The sequence below is a fragment of the Chenopodium album genome, chromosome 26 (assembly GCF_948465745.1).
Source record: "Chenopodium album chromosome 26, dcCheAlbu1.1, whole genome shotgun sequence".
NCBI lineage: Eukaryota > Viridiplantae > Streptophyta > Magnoliopsida > Caryophyllales > Amaranthaceae > Chenopodium > Chenopodium album.
In genome coordinates this window covers 13,877,227-13,895,454 of record NC_137859.1, presented here as the reverse complement: position 1 = coordinate 13,895,454, position 18,228 = coordinate 13,877,227, and the positions used below count along the sequence as shown (strand labels likewise).

Here is an 18,228-nt window from a genome sequence, read left to right as displayed (position 1 = left end):
GATTTTCACATGTAATAACGATACCTTGATAGTTGATACTAGGGGTGCTAATTGAGTTGAGCAGCTCGCGAGCAACTCGTACTCGACTCGGTCAACGCTCGGTCAAAATCGACTTGAGTTAGCTCCACTCGAATTCGACTCGACTCGAGATGTTAACGAGCACGAGTTGAGCAAGCTCTAACTCGACTCGATAAGCTCGTGAGCAACTCAATAAAATATTATTAATATAAAATTTGCAAACAAATTTACTATCTTTGAACAAATTTGACACTAATTAAGCCTTAATTTATGTCATAAAAAAAGAAAGAGTAAATTTTTTATTAATATCCATATATAATAAGGATTACAATATAAATTGAACAAAAAATAAATAAAGACATATAATAATAAAAGTACCAAAATTTTAACGAGCAGATTGTGAGCTACTCGACTCGACTCGAAACTTTAACGAGCACAAGTCGAGCATGTTTTATTTGCTCGAAACTTTAGCGAGCACGAGTTGAGCACATGTAAAAAGTTTTCGAGTTGAGTCGAGCACCCCTCAGCTCGTGATCGACTCGCTCGATAAGCACCCCTAGTTGATACTAAATGATACTATTAAAAATTGACCTAAATAGCAATAAACTAATTTATAAAATCAAGTCTTAGAATCTTCTCCAAACCACTTGGAATCTGCTCAAAATTCTTTGGTATCTAACTAACTTTCGGCCTTAAATTCACTTAACTTAAGCATGTTACTATGACAAAAATTAGCACTGACAATTTAACCAAAATGGTTAATTAGTTACTGTAAATCACTACATTTTGCCTAATTGATTATTAATCTTATAATTAGACAAATTTGTGTCTACTTTAACTCTGCAAGCATTCATCACTTTCTAATCTAGTTTTTAATTATATTACTACCAATTTGATCATCTTTTCTTGATTATTTTTTATTATTTTTAGCCTTAATAAAATCGAATCTACTAATAACAAATGGAATCTTACTGCAAAGATACCTAGCTAATTTTGAGGTTTTAGGTACACCTCTTTTGTACTTGTAACCCTCCACATATTTTATAGTTTTTGGAAGAATTTAGAGTTGTTGATCCGCATTAGTAAGAATAATCAGCTTTTAACATGTCCTCCAATAATTATTGTACTACATTGGTTTAGCATGGGAATGTTACGTCATAATTTCTCCATTTTAATTAATTGCAACATAATACTTTTGTTTTTTATATTGATAAATTGCTACCTTGATTCCTAAATAATGTTTCTCTCAATTTTTACTATTTTTTTATATTATAAAAATTAAAATGTGAATAAATAAGTTGGTATTGGATTTACCTAAATGTATGATATTGAAATATCAAGTTTTTATTAAAAGTATAATTTCATATAATATCATTAAAAAAAAGATGGTCAAAGTTAAAAAAAAAAATGTGAAGTGTGTCATTATTCTGAGACAGAAGGAGTATTATCTACACAAACGATTTAAAATAAAATTAAAAAAAAAATAATAATAAAAGACTTAAAAATAAGGGTTGCATACAGTGATAGGTTTGTATTAAAGGTTCATTTTACATGTTTGAGAAACAGAGATGTACTTGGGAATTATGACCAATCCTATTGATATTATTATTGTCTCTCTTAACATTATTCAACCATCAATTATATTGGAAATCGACCTAATTGGACAAGTAAAAGAAAACAAAAAGGCCAAGATAGCCATTTCTCGAGCCTGACTCATCACTATTGCTCTATTAAATTTACCGCATATGAGCATTTGACGTATACACTACCCTTGAATTCATTCATTCATGGTCATTATTGGTCAATTACCAATGGTTTTACAATGTATATTGCCCTTGAATATATATATATGAGGTTATGAAAATAAGAATTTCATAAAATACTCGTTTTCACGACTACATTACAATCTTTCATATATTTAGGTCATGTTCTTTTGAGCTGTTGTAGTCTGTTCTGTTTTGCTCTATTAAAATCTACTCTGCTTAGCTCTATTCTGTTAAGCCCTGCCCTGCTGTGCTCTGTTAATAATTTGCTGACACTTGCTCCACTCTGCTGAAATCTGCTTTGCTCAAAAGCTCAAAAGAACATCAGGACCTTATTTTATTCACTATCCCTTGTACTTAAAACTTAGCTTGTCAATCAACATAGGGTTCATGAAATAATATTCGATGATTTCAATCTTAAATTAGTCATTAGTTCATTACCTACTTCGATCTTGATTCTTAGGCTTAAGTGGCCTTTAACAAAAAAGTGATTCTTAGGCTCTAGTTCTCGTAGTTTAGTTAGAATGAATGTGTCTCAAGAAGATGGTCAAATGCAAATACAAGGCTAAAGTTTCATCTATATAAACAAAAATTAATGCGTCGACATATTTATGCACTAATCCCAAAAAGAGAACAAACATACTTCCTCAAGTTATTTAAATCTACTTCCTCTGTTAACTATTATTTGCAACAAAGGGGGTATTTGCGGACTAGGCAAAATTTGTTTGTGAGAGTAAAATGGAGAGAGAAAAAGTTGGGTGTATGTGATGATCAGAGAGATAGAAAGACATGATTACCTAAAAAGGAAAAAAAAACATTTGTTAGTATCCATTTATAGTATATGTTGCAAATAACCATTAACGAAGGTAGTATAACTTTTTACTTTCACACCTATAAATGTATGACTTAATTCTAAAATTTGTTGTGTACACCCGAATTATAATAACAATAGTGTATATCGTCTTAAACCTTGTTTTGGGAAAGTGTAAGGGCCTGCCGTGATTGACTGAACTGAACTTATTGGAGTTGAACTGAATTGAACAAAATTTATTGGAACTGAACTGAAAATAATCTGAAGAGAACTTACCCTAAATCTATATGATTTTAATGTAAATAGGTCATATTAAATAAGTCTTATAAGGATCATAATTCATACGATTACATTCACACACTAAGATTTTTTTTTTTTTTTCTCCTTGAACAAAGTAATTTAAATAGGCGAAAAAACTAATTGGCCACCGGTTCAAAACCCCCCTTTGCCACCGGTTTTGAACCGGTGGTCAGTTGGGGGGTGGCAAATCCTAGAACAAAAGGCCACCGATTCAAAACCGGTGGCAAAATATAATTTGAAAAGGCCACCGGTTCAAACCGGTGGCTTGTTTGGTTTGAACCGGTGGCTTTTTAGGTTTGCCTCAAACCGCCCATTTATTAAGCCACCGGTTTTCAAAAACCGGTGGCCATTGACCGGTGCTTCTTTCAATTTTTCTACTAGTATTTGATCAATAAAACGCAAGTAACTTTTATATACAAGTATATGTAAAGTAATTTTACTTATATCAAAGTACCTTTTGATCATTTTAAGGTACCTTTATTATCAATCTAATACACTCCAATTTTACAAAATTTTTTAAGCGACTTAATTCAAAATTATGTTTTATATATAATGTGTTTTTTTTTTACTTAGATATTGTAATACTTATAAGCCAAAAGTTATCACCTTCATACCTTTTTAATTTGTTATTTACACTTTTCCCATGAAGCCCTGACCATTCACTTCTTCTATACAATTTTATACACCATACGACCGGTTGTAGTTAGCAAGGTACAATCAATTATAAACTTTGCTCGTTTGACTGATATGAACAAAACTTTACAAAGTGAGGAAATTAATTATCTTCTATTAAATAATTGTTACCTCCGTTAACTTTTAGTTGCAACTTTGGGTATTATTTATAATATACTATATACTAAAAGACACACCAGCGATGACACGTGTCATCTCCTGGTGTGTCCTTAATTATTATTTTTTTATATAAAAAATCTATTAATTAAGGAAAAAAAAAAATTTCAAAAATTATTTTATTTGTTGTACATATTCCATATTAATGTAGTATATTTAAAATAAAAAGATTTCACAAATCTTTCTAAAACAATAATATTAGATAACTATAAACCAAAAATTGTATTCTTAAGAATATATTGTGATCTGTTTTATAAAAGAAAAAATATTGCTCGGATTTTTTGCCTACTTTTATTTTAATTGTGTATTAGAAACTACAATTAGCCTTGCAAATACCAATTTAACATATCACTTACTTTTATTAATCCTCGACTAATTTATGTTTATAATACTTATCTATCAATGATCTATAATGATCACCGTGCATGGCACGGGATCTAACCTAGTATAAAATATTTCAAAGTTGCAACTAAAAATTAACGGATGTAGTAATATCGATCAAGCAACAAGACGTTTTTAACTTCACAAGATTTTAAAAGAGAAAATATAGGAATATTACAATAGGAAAACAAAAGTTACTGTATTTAGCATTGCAAGTTTGATACATCCCATATTTCAGAACAGGTGCATTATACTTTTCTTTCAATAAATTTAAATGTTAAGGACTGAAAGAGTTGGAAGGATGTTAATGTTATTTATTTTTATTAATTTATTTTTTTTTTGTTTTTTTTTTTTTTTTTTTTGACAGAGTTAACAACAAAATTTATGATACTATACTCGTACCTAGGACATAATGGAGAGTTTGACCATTTGACTCAACCCATCGTAAGCACGACTATGGTGCATTGGTGCAGTTTGCTTCCTCAATGCACCAATGACTTTTACTCCAGGGCTCTAGGCTGATCAACTTCTTGTCACTTTAATTTGCAGGGACCAATAGATTTAAATTTCGATTCTCGATTTCCATTAAAATTTTAAATTCGATATTTAGGATCCCATATATTTGTCCACTTAGGTCCTGTTCTTTTGAGCTATTGTAGTCTGTTCTGCTGAAATCTCCTCTATATCTGCTCTACTCTGCTGAAATCCGCTCTGCTATGCTTGTCCACAAGCTAGCTCAATAGAACAGGGTCTTACTATGGTGTCTACGTGATAGTATTTGAACAATGAAATCATGGGTTTGAATTAGTAACATCAGTTGGTTACACTAAAATAAATACTCGTGGTTGATTAGTGTTAAATTCGTGATGACATCCAACAAAAAGTTCAACTTATACTCGTAAAAATTAGTAATTACTCTATCTTTTAGTCTTTTATTTATCTTTAATCACTAAGTAGATGAAATACATTATTCTTGATTGGCTTTGCCATGTTGCATACTGTTGAGTATGTTGACTATTCGAAGTTTCAAAAGCCATATCGTTGTTACTCAATGTTAGTTCACCAGCACACGAATTTTCTTTCACAATTATAGATTTATATCATTACCTTTATTTTAAATTATTTGCGCATTATTGATATTTAACACCATGCACTTGATTAAGTATGACCATATTTTTAGCTAATACGAAGTATATGAAAACAAATATTATTATACTATGTTATTGAGCATGTCTCAATGTATATATGTCAATATGTTATTGAGCATGTCTCAATGTATATATTTCAATATACCAACTTTCTTTAACAAAATTTTTATCAAAATATGATTATTGATACTAATGGTCAAAAATTTCAGTACACATAAAGTTAAAATGGTGCAACTATTTTAAAACGAAAGAACTACTCGTACATACTCAGAAGCCTTTATTGCCTATCAAATGGGGTGATCATGATGTCTTTCTGAAAAATGAATCTTGGCAGCAATTGAATGATTTGGCCTTATTAAACAAAAACGAAAGGGACGCGTAATCTGTTGATACGATGGGTAAAGTTATTAGTTGATTAACCAACACTTTTTTTATGTGCCAAAAATGTTTCCTAAAGCTTAATTTTTATTCTTGAATCAAGTATGAACATGCATGGCTACTTTTATTTGTTTATGTTCCAAGTACATGTAATACTTGTCAAGTTTTTGATGGTTTACAAATTTCATGGTTTATTTTCATTTAACAAGGATCAAAAGACAAGATGCCATGAATGTATGACTTTTCATGCATTTTGCTGGGTAGGCTTCATTGCCCATGAAATATATACATGTGCTTTTGGATGACATCAAACACCTGGTAGGTCATTTCTCCAATGCTCATTCTTGTCATGTTTACAGGAAAGTTAATCATTCAGCTAATTATGTTGCAGCTTTGGGTCATCATATATTCATATCCAAGTATAGTTTTGGGTCGCCACATGTAGATATATCAAGATGTCGATCACATTTTAGCCAGGGTAGTATATATGTACGTTATATTTCTTTCTTTAGAAAATGTAAAGTTTAATATCGAGAGAATTAGATTTAAAATACACGTGATGTCAAATTCAGAAAAATGTATACGTAAACTATGTTAAAAGAGAGTAAAAGAGAACGTAAAAATATTTCTACTTTTACGTTACCTTTTTTAGGTATTTTAGCGTGGATTTTTATTAGACTACTCATGCGAGTTGGATTATAGAATGGTAATGCTGGACTAACCTTTCTATATTTGTTCTTTTTAGACCCAAAAAAATGGCAAGTTATTATTTTCAAGGTTTATTTTCAAACGAGGGCCAAAGACAAGAAGCCATGAAAGCATGACTTTATTTACCATATTTCTTGGGCAATAATTAAGTAGAGAATAATAACAAACAGAGAATAAGATGCAAAGAAACCAAGCAAGGTGTCATTGGTACTTGTACCTTAGAAAACTTTAACATAAAAAAAATTATACTGTGGTTCATTTGGTAAGATTATATTCTACAAACTAAGTACATTAGTCATTACATTAAACTAATTAAATATAATACTATAATATAGTATAAATAGTAGTATAGCAAATTGTAGCAAAGTTGGAGCCACATGAATTTTACATAGGATTATAACCATTCATCAAAAATTAAAAGGGTTTTTAAGGGGTTTAATTTGGACCGCTAAAATGCTAACAAAGTAGGAAGAAAGTACGGACATCATCCCTCCAAATTAAAGGCATGGGGAGTCATTTGATAGTGCACTTTGCTTTGTTTCCTTAGGCCTCACATGGTTTTAGGATCTTAAGAGATATCAAAGAAAAGTTGGCAACATAAATTGTGCCCTTAATAGTAAAAAGGATGATCAATTTGTATGTTAATTAGGTAATTAATTAGCAATTTGCATTATGATGTTGCTTCAAATATGAATTTTAATTCTAGTAGTATGTGGTGTTGTGGTTGTCATTAGATGTTGTGGAATGTTGTCATATTGAGTATCATGAGGCTCTTTAGTTTGACAACTCAATGTACAAATGGCAATTGACCTAAGCTACATTTGTGCAAAATTTGAGATCGATCAACTCCAAATAAAACTAATGAAATAATTTACTTACATGATTCATATATATATTTATTAAATTATATGTCTTTAGAGTTTGATATAGCAACTACTGTCTCTTTATCAAATTATCAATTTTATATATATATATATATATATATATATATATATATATATATATATATATATATATATATATATATATATATATATATATATATATATATATATATATATATATATATATATATATATATATATATATATATATATATATATATATATATATATATATTGATAATCAAGGGAAATTTATCTGCAAAAGATAACACACTTGTGCATAACAATTGGTGTTACAGCACTTAAGCAAATATATTAATGCTTAAGAAATGACGTGAGGAACTTTCAACAACCTAGTAGTCTACTTCATTCAGATAGTAAAAATAAAAATTTCTAGAAAGAAAGAGTGTGCTTCTACAAAACTTTGACATGCAAATAGTGGAATTTTAGGTATTATCCAACACAAAATACGTTTTGAATGAATAAAAGAACTTTGGATAATCTCTTCCTTAAATTAGCCGCCTATAAATAGATCGGTGTAAGGGTTCACGCCTTTCTTAGTTTCTTTATCTACACATAAGACCTAAAGCCACACAAGAGCCAATATCGTATGTGCTAGCTATCACCTAAAAGGGCTACAACCCGACCCTTTCACATTATTATTGATGCTAGCTAGTTAATTAAGTTGATACTTCATAGGTAAGGAAAATATCCAAAATGAAAAACATATACTCGTACTAATGAATTGGTCATCTTTGCAAAAAATACTTAAATAGTCAATAGTAGAAATTTATTTGTCATCATAAAAACCTATATGGATCAATTACAACAAAAAATTGAAATCATTTATGTTGAATGTCGGTTATAATTGAATAATGTGGATAAACAATGAGTAATTATAGATGAAATTGAAATCTCCCAAGGATTCTAGAAATTAAATGTCCTTCAATTTTATACGTGTATAGTTGAAAGAAGCACAAAAAATCCCACACAATGTGCCATACAAAACACACATGAGTGTTCAAATACACAACTTGTAAAGAGTCAATTGTCATGTAGGCTAGCTCGAACTTTAATTAAACGACGTTATGAGAAACTATTATGGTCCCTTATATATTATTAAATATAATGAATACATACAGTACCTTTTAAAAATAAAATACAATTAAAGCTCACTAGTTAAATTCAATCAATACATAATATATGAAGCAAACTTGTTGCTCGATCAGTCCAACCAAAAATCCAAGATATATTAAGCAGTATAATAGGGTTCATATGACATCGAATCATAAGATTTATAACCATTAAGCTTAACAAACCTTTGCCTAAAAGGGCTAAAACGTGTAGCCCAGAGTTTTGAAGTTGCTTTGTGACTTTAGGTCTATTACATGAGATATGTGTGTGATCTAACATGTTAAGGCAGTTTAAACTGCAATCGAAATAAAATTAAAATTCGATCTCCCAACAAATATTATTGTGTTTGCGTTGGTAGTAATAATCTTATGCATGGTAGTAAATTAGCAATCATGATTACGGAGTAATAAGTATTGTGAACACAAAGTACGAGTTGCAACTTATTTTTTTATTTTATTTTTTTATTTTTTTTATTTTTGCATTTTGGTTCTTAATGTTTTAATTTACTTCGTACAAAAGAGTTTTAAATATCTATTCTTCTTTTAGTTCTTTTTCTTTTTGAGGAAGAAATATCTGAAATTGTTCCTTTTATGAAGGAAGGATCCTAGTATTTTCTCAAATCACATTTTAAATATTATCACATTGCAAAAACAAAAATATTAATAACAGTCTTTTTCAGTTAAAAAAAAAAAAAAAAAAAAAAAAAAAAAAAAAAAAAAAAAATTATATGGGGAAGGTTTGACTGTGTGAAAGAGACCCCTCAATCATGCAATAGCTTAACTTAATAGCTCAAATTGTTATCTACCGTTGATAGTGAAAGATCTTTGGTTTACAGCTTTCAAATTATTTTGACAAATAGAGATAAGTGGTTTACTTAATTCCTCCTTTTATATTTGTACTTTTTTCAAAAACCAATTATATAAGATTGATTTTATAAACATTGTTGAAAAAGTTAATTTTGAGTCTATACATTCATTGAATGGCGACACTTGTCATTCTTGTTGGAATTTATTTCTTCCAAACATCTGGCTATAGAATTTTTGGAGTGTGTTAATTTTGTTGGTAGTCACAACTTTCAAGACCAAAGTCACACCGACTTTTCAAGTGTAACTAGCTAATCTAAGCAGAGGTGTCAAAAGCACACCCGACCCGGCCCGATCCGAAACCGATCCGAAAAATATCTGATTCAGATTTGGATTCATGTGGACATAATAACTTAGTATAACTTAACTTTAAAAAATTACCCGATCCGATTATCCGAACTGACACCCCTAAATCTAAGGGTTAGAGTGAATCTAAGGTGTTACATTTACCCTTTCGTTCAAAAAAATAAATAAAAGGTGTTACATATACCCTACTAACACCTCTCGGGAGTTTAGAAGGGTGCTTACATAGAGGCGATAAACAATTGTTCAGTCCGCTAACCCCAATCTAGTTTGTTTCGAAAAGAGTGTGTGACTAGACATCCCTAAAAACGTGTTGATACATACAAGTTTATTAATTAATATTATTAAAAAAAAAAGGTTTTAAATAGTAAAACAATTGTACTTTGTATGAATCAATATATTTCAATTAACATATAATAATTTATGTTCATTAAATTCGAGCGATAAAACAAGAGTCAAGCTAAAATAATGGAAGAATAAAATAAAAATTGAGAAAGTAAAATCAAACCAACTATAAATGAGTGTACCTAAATGTCTACATGGCACAATTTGCAACTCTAATGAGAACGATGTAATTGAAGGTCAGAATTAGTATAAGGAAACTAGTTACTAATTCTGTTACACATTATTTGCAGCGATTTGACATAAAAATTTTAATCGTTGCAAATAATATGTAACGGAGGTAGTATATATGAATCCCTTAGCTAATATACAAGTATGAGGTATAGTAATATAATTTTATTTTATTTTATTTTTTGTTTAGAACTTTTGGATCAATCTAACAACCTCTATATGCCCATATCGATTTAGGACTTTCAATTACATTACTAACCATATCACTAAAATTAAACTCAATGGCTAGCTTCACCCTTCTCAAATTTTAGTCAATTGTTTGGAAGAGATAAATCCCAACAAGAATGACTTATTTGGAATCTCCTTGTCAATTTTAAATATATTATAATGACGCAATTTGAGAACCAAATGAATAATACTCTGTAACTAAATTTGAGCAGACAAAATATGATCCTTATTCCATAACAAAGGTAGACAAAAAATACAAGAACATAGATACTCTTATATTATTTTACTCCAATTAATACAACAACAATCCATTCAAGGAGAACAATTTCAATTTTTGACTAGATTCCATAATCTTTTCTTGATGGGTGATTATTAATTTCAATGGTGAACTTTTTCTCCTCCATGCATCTACTTGCTCTTTTGGTCATAATTACTTAATTAACAATGATTATGGTTAATAAAATTAGCTAGTGATCGAGTTGCGGTGCACTTTTAATAAGTTGCGCACACAATTAATCACATGACGCAAATGCTTTTGGACTAGCATCACCAAACTACTTGTATTGAGATGCAATATCTGGTATCTTCTTTCCATAAATAGAAAAAAACAAAAAAAATACAACTTTGATTGATTGATTTATAGGGTGTATTTGGCATGACTTCCACTCCATTTCATTTTACTTTTCCACTTCATGCTTTGTGTGCTTAATTACCTCACTTCTGAAACGATTTTAACAATTCAAGTCATGTTGTGGTATGGGTTTGTGTGCATCCAATGAATCCATTTGTACAAAGATGTAGATGACCATGAGTCCATGAGTATTAATACCAGACGTGTATACAGAATTCTCGAATTAAATAAAACATATTTGCGTGTGATTTTGTTAAATTTGAACTATTTTGATGTTTAAGTTTAAAATAAATGTCAAACTAATATATGCAATGTAATCCATGTCTGTTGGCCTCTTCTTTTTATTATAGGTGTACAGATTTATAAAGAGTCAATTGACGATGTAGATGAGATTCAATCTCATTTCAATATTACCTTTAAAGTTGCGTCTACCTACTAGATCGTGTATATAACTGTATGGTTGTTAATTGGTCTTTATAAAAAGCAATTGTACCCTAGAACATTTTTTGCCACTTTGACTTGAAATTACTATTCCCTCTGTTTGTTTTCTATGATTATATATCTATTTTGGACTACATTTCCTGACTTTGGTTACAATTTCTAATTACTCCATTCCTTTCATATTTAGCTACATTTAATGCAAATAGCTATTTTTATTATTTACTAAAATATTCACATAGTCCCAAATCATATATTCTCATTTACTAAAATATTTATATATTTTCATTTAAAAAACATTTGTCTACTCTTAAAACAAATATTCACAGGCCATTTTACCTACACCGAAAGTATTTTTCTTAATAGTTGTGAAAAAACCCAAACGTAAGCATAGAAAAGAAACGGAGAGAGTACCAATAAAATGTATGGTGTGAATTCAGGAGGAAAACTTGAGAATCTTTGTGCTAATTATTAATTAATTTTGTACTCTATGATCTACTGTAATCTAGAAAGATTAAATCAACGTTAATCGTGCAGATTATATTAATTAATGCATGAACTCAACAGTGATTAAACATTAGCATATACGATTTTCAAAGTTGTACATGAGCCTTTCTTTAAGCTTAAAGTTGCGGTATTTTTGGACCTACGCTGAATTTCATACTTTTGCATCATTGACTATTCTAGTGCTAGTAAATTAAAGGTGCCACATAAATACTAATTAAGGTTTAATTGTTTAACCAATGTATGATAGTACTTAGTTCATTTTAAGAGAATATGCTTGAAGACTTGAAGTCTAGTCTATTTGTTTTTATATTTTTTATCCCACTTAAAGATGATCTATGTAATATAGCTTTAAAGTTAAATAGCTAAAGGTTTTCTTTTGAAAACATAGAGTAGTGTATTACAAGTATTTGTATATTATGTATCATAATATAATGACATGCACACATTATAATATTGGCTTACATGTTTTTCTTTATCATGCATTGCTTCTTGATTCCATTGTAAGTATCCAAATCAATTAAATTTAGGGAATAATTGTCTTTTAGGAAAGAAAATGTCATAATTATATTTTTGGATTTGTTATATGAATGAAACAAGCAGGGAGAATGATTAACATATAAGACCGATGAGATATTTCACCCATCACCTCATTTATTGGCCTGATTTTCTAATGAAACCCTGTTGAGCATATATGTTATCAAACTCCCTTTGAAAATGCAATCGATCGGCTTGTATAGTATGACTTAATGTAGCTTTATCATGGTATTAAAGCATATAATTCTGAATCATTATTAGGAGTTAGGACCAAGAAGAGATAGATTAGCTATTGATTTAATCGTAGAATGCAAGATAAAAAAATTCCATAACGATTCAGCATCATAATTTTAAGCATGTCTGTTTATTGTTGAATATTTGTCCATCAATTTTGTTGAAGTTTCATTTTCTTATTTATGGACAGTATCATGTCCTTTGCACTTAAATGGCTTATTTTGTCTAAATCTTAGCTTCTTAACAACTTTCTCTTTTAGATCAATTGAACAACTTGCACAATTGCTTGAAATAAAAAGAGATTGTACAAAATTTTGATATTTAAGTAACACATCGTACAAAGGACAAACTTCAAATTAATCATCCAACTCAAAATTCACTTTTCTATTTTTTTTTTTTTTTTAATTGAGAAAATAACTCAGAATACACTTTATTTTTTTTTTTTAAAAAAAAAAACATAATGATGAATTATTGTGTTGGTGAAAACCTTAATATATCCCTTTTTTGCCCTTTTTTGTGGCTAAAATATTTGATTACATGAAAGTTACACCTTAATGAAACACGTACATAACTTTGTTGAGCCACCAAATGCAATATGATACATTGAAAATGGCAGCCATGCATATCGAAAGCTTACAAAGCTTAACAAATAATTTGAATGAGCTTAATTAAATACTAACTACCATATTAATTGGTGAGAATTTCTATAGGTAATCAACATGAAAGAGATCATTAGAGCGTAGAAAGTTTAGTCAATTAATAAAACAAAAATAAATTACCAAAGTTTGATAACAAGAATTTAGTATTGTTGAGAATAAGATTTATTTCGCTTTATTTTCACTATATAAGTTTCATATGACTATCAACTAGTAATTAATTATCGCGTACTAAAAAAATAAAAAGTAAATCGAAGTTAAGATATTTTTGGGGGAAATGATAATTTCAATTGAAGTAAGAAGTGCCCGGTACAAGTACAATAGTCTACATAAAATAATTATATTTACTACTAAAATGAAATCTATCTTCCCCCTATAACTTCTTGCAATGAAATTATTAACCTAGTTAGAGAAATACATGGCAAAAGAAATAATAAAAGTACAATGAAATACTCCAATTAAATCTAGAAACATCATAAAATATACATCAAATAAATAATTTTAGCCTCCCTATATTTTCTCCTCCAATTTTTTCCAAACACATCCATGTCACCTTTTGTTTCCTTTTATTGCTCCCTTTAAATTCCATTTGTGATTAATGGACCCACCAACATTTTTTATGCATCATCTTTCATCAACATAGCATATATAGTGTGGACACCCAAGATACTTAGCATGCACCTTCTCCACGTGGCGCACCGCCATTGGTCGCTTTCCCATTAATCTCCTTAACAATATTGTTATCACCCTCATTATTATGATTGTTGTTCACCTCAACCATCTCCTCTACAATAACTTCAATAGCTTCAGCTGGCCTATTTTGTTGCTCATTTTGCTCAATTTTCTCAACTTTTCCAAGCTTTATATCAACAGCTAACTCTTGAAGTTGCATGATATCTGTCTCTTTAATCATGAGATCACCATTGTTGTTGTTTAGCTTCTTCTTTGAATCCTTGTATATGATGTATAGTATCATTTGTACAATTCCAAAGGCAAACCCAAGGATGTTCGGCAACTGCAACAGATAAAATTTCAAATAAACATCATCAGCTGTCACGTTACTAGTTCAAATTATTATATAATATATTTTATTTGTTTATATATATGTTGTTAACATGACAATTAATTCTGGACGTTAAGAGTACTAAAACGAGAAAATATCAATAGATTGGATAAAGTTACTTACAGCAATGTAGAAGTCCTTAATGAGTAATCCATAAAAGAACCACATAATCGCACAAAGTGTGAGGGAAAATGATAGCCAAAATGGCATGAATTCTACACTCTTTGTCTTTATCACCATTCTCTGCAATTATTTCCATCAAAAGAAATGTTATTAATCAATAATCAATCATGCATGCCTTAGATTTTTTTTTTTTTTTTTTTTTTTTTTTTTTTTTTTTGGGGGGGGGTAGTGAATAAAAATTACATACCATAACACTAAGAGGAGCAGCAAAGACACAAACGGAGAAGATGCCGCAGATCCATCCAACAACGCTTTCGCGCATACCGCCTTTCGATAACATGTTGTGCTCATCCAATCCATGAACAAACACCATGGTTGTAAGCACTATAAGCCCAAAAAACCCTACATTGAATAGTCCCAACAACTTGAATGTGTACACCTATACAAAATAAACCATTCATTAGAAAATGTTACAATTTTTGTAACTCGTGATATATATAATATACTCCTTCTGTCTCTAAAAAATTATTCTGTTACATAACTTTTAGACACGGAAATAGTATTTCAAATGAATAAGATCGAGAATGAACTTGTGTAAGTACCTTGGCTTTTTTAGGAGCGTAAATGAGGTAGATAATGAGATAAGAGCCTTCAATAGCACAACCAATGGTGTTGATAGTAATGATCATAAAACCATTCTTTTCCTTAATGAAGGCATAGTACAACAATAGCATGGCACTAAATAGTGCAACTGAATAAGGTATGGATTGAAACCCTAGTGTTGATTTCTTCTTGAATATCCTCCAAAATGTTGGCCTGTATATACCCAAAAAAACAAATAACATTAATCAAATATAATAAATAAACCAAGTTATATATAGTACAACATATATACTAATAAACATTATACTACTCCTTCCGTCTAGATTCATTTGTTACACTGTATCAGTTCTGACACTGATCAATTACAGTGTGAATCAACGTGACTATTAATTCTCGACAGACTGAGTTTAAGAGACGGGAAAACTTACAATGGAGCCAAGTAGACACCAAAGGAAACAATGTTTCCAAGGATGCCAAAAAGAACGGTTAATTCATGGAGTTGAGCAGCTGAGAATGCCATTTTAATAAGCTCAACCTTAGCTCCTTTTCTAATTAATATGATTAAGGAATAGTAATTGTAATTAAGAAGAGGAGCTAAGGAGAGAAAAACTAGCTTAAAAAGCTAGAGAGAGAAAGATCTAGAGAGAGAAAAGAGCTTATTATGGCAACTGCGGCAAGAAAGAGTATGGAAGCCTTGGTATTTATAGGAAGAATGATAAACGTATTGATGGCGTGTAAATGAGAGAAAATGGAAAAATGTTTTTTTCTTTTTTAATTATTTAGTTATTACTTTAAAGCAATTTTATTTTGTTGTATAGTAATGCAAAACAGCTCAACTAGCATGCATTAGCAATTAGCATTACATGGTAATTATTGTTGATTGTTTAACTTAACTTTTGATTGGTATTATATTAACTTTGCTTGCTCAACTAGCTTATGTTTTTTAGCAACTTTCTCACGGAGGTTCCACGAATGATAGAGCTACTTAGTGGGTAATTCATCGTTTTACCTATATGCTAGGCATAGTTAGCATTGAAATGTAGCTGAGTTGAATTGCACTTCTCGATCTTTATTACATGTTGTCATGTTTAAAAAGTAATTACCAAATGAATAAAATTAAACAACGTTTTAATGATAAATGCTACATCTACCTAGTGGTAATATATCATTTTAGTTATATATACCGCCAGTATGTATATGTTAAACATAGTTAGTATTGAATGTAACTGAGTTGGTTAACACTGTTTCGTTTTCTGAATAAGTATTGTCACGCGGTCACGCCAAATAAGTGATTAACGAATGGGCTGAATAACGGTTTTATGTTTTTATTTATCTCTTTAGAGACAAGCATTTTCTTTCTAGGCTGTAAGCAATAGGAGTAGTAAACGTACCAATCAAATACAGCTCCGTACTTTTAAAAAAAATTGACACTAGCTTTAATTGTAGTCCCTTGATTTAATTTTAATTTGTTACTATAGCTCCTTTAATTTTCTCGAGCATATGTTCTACGGTTTACGAATTCTCCTTTTAAGCGAGTTGATATTTGAGCTTGGACCAACAACACAGCTAGCACCTACTAACTTGTAATTCGGGTCTCCAAAAAACAAATAAAAATATCTCCATATATTTTTAACGAACTCATAATAATTCCTCATTTATTTGTTGTATTTTGGTAGATTGGTATGACTTTATGGCTATATTTAGCTGTCTTTTTTTTTTTTAATAAAAATAAATTGTCGCAAAATTAACTTTTTCTTCTATTACAATACTTTTTTTTACAAGAATTTGAAATTGTATTCGTTTTATTAAAACTTTTTTTTTATATACAATAAAACTTATATGCAAACACATCAAAATATATTACAACGTGTTTCGTAACTTTGTGAGCATATTATCGATGTGGCAGAATTGATTTTCTCCGGTCTTATGATATTTGAACTCAAAGAGTTTTTATGTGAATGTATCAAAACTTATTTTTATAATTGATAGCAATATAGTTAGAAATTATCTCTGAACTTATGTTTGAGGAAATTTATATTAGCACTAATAAGACAATTCATATTATATAGTTAATCCTTTAATAATAAACGTGCATGGTAGATATTTCTAACCTTCTACTTGTATATTAGAAGGATTAGAATTTAGAATGACAAAATAGAATCATACAATGTTAGAATGTAAGAATACACCGGCCAAAACTATTTGATGTACTTAATAGTTATTTTAAAGTTAGAAGGATCTACTATACTTGTAATTCAATTAATTTAGAATGTTATGTTCCCCTATATATATATTTTGTATTATCTATTTATATGACAAGTACCCCAAATATTATTAGTTACTAGGGTGATTACGTGTATTAGCCTAGATATATTCAATTTATATAGAAAAATAACTTTGATAATCAAAGCAGTATACTTCGTACTCCGTACTTCTAATCTTCTATGAACAAAATATTGTAATTGAGCAAAGAATTAAATTTAGGACTTCGAGTAACAAATTTTATTTTATTTTATTATTTATTTTGAAGCTGAATATTCAAAGTGATATATATATATATAGATTTTTTTTTTTTTTAACCGGTAATTATATTCTTCAATATTGTACAGCATGTTTTGTGTATGAGTGTATGACCAGCTACTTAAGAAACTTTGTGAATACCATATCTTGGATAAAAATTTAATTCAAAAGAATAAAATATGTAGTAATTTATATTAAAAAATCATTTCAAGGTATATTTCTTGAAAGAAATTAAAATAATTTATATATATATATAAAAAAAAAAAAAAAAAAAAAAAAAGGAATCTGAAAAGTTGGGACACAGAGCCACAAGGCAGGGCACAAAAGAAACAAGAAGCAGGGTGTTTTGTAATTTGACAGCTAGCTTTCTCAGAGCTTATTGGACTTGAACGAATGGCCTAATTGCTCTACTTCAGTAACTAATCACTGATTTACTTCGTATTTATTTAATTATTTTACATTTTTACTTCGTATTTAATTCAATCAAAATTACTGTACAATTCATTTCATTTAATTAATGAGATTCCTAAACAATATTTTCTACGGAGGGAATCAATCCATTCACTTCTTTGATTAGC

The 18,228-nt window shown here is 29.5% G+C and overlaps 1 protein-coding gene across 1 annotated transcript; it reads right to left on the bottom strand.

Moving 5' to 3' along the window:
- Positions 1 to 13,613: 13,613 nt before the first annotated feature.
- On the bottom strand, positions 13,614 to 15,790 carry LOC145616571 (bidirectional sugar transporter SWEET9-like). Its single transcript, XM_081671322.1, has 5 exons — positions 15,559 to 15,790; positions 15,130 to 15,343; positions 14,775 to 14,966; positions 14,528 to 14,647; positions 13,614 to 14,356 (listed from the first exon to the last, which is right to left on the bottom strand). Exons 1-5 carry the CDS (start codon positions 15,648 to 15,650, stop codon positions 14,012 to 14,014), a joined length of 963 nt encoding a protein of 320 aa, XP_081527448.1. The 5' UTR covers positions 15,651 to 15,790; the 3' UTR covers positions 13,614 to 14,011.
- Positions 15,791 to 18,228: the final 2,438 nt, after the last annotated feature.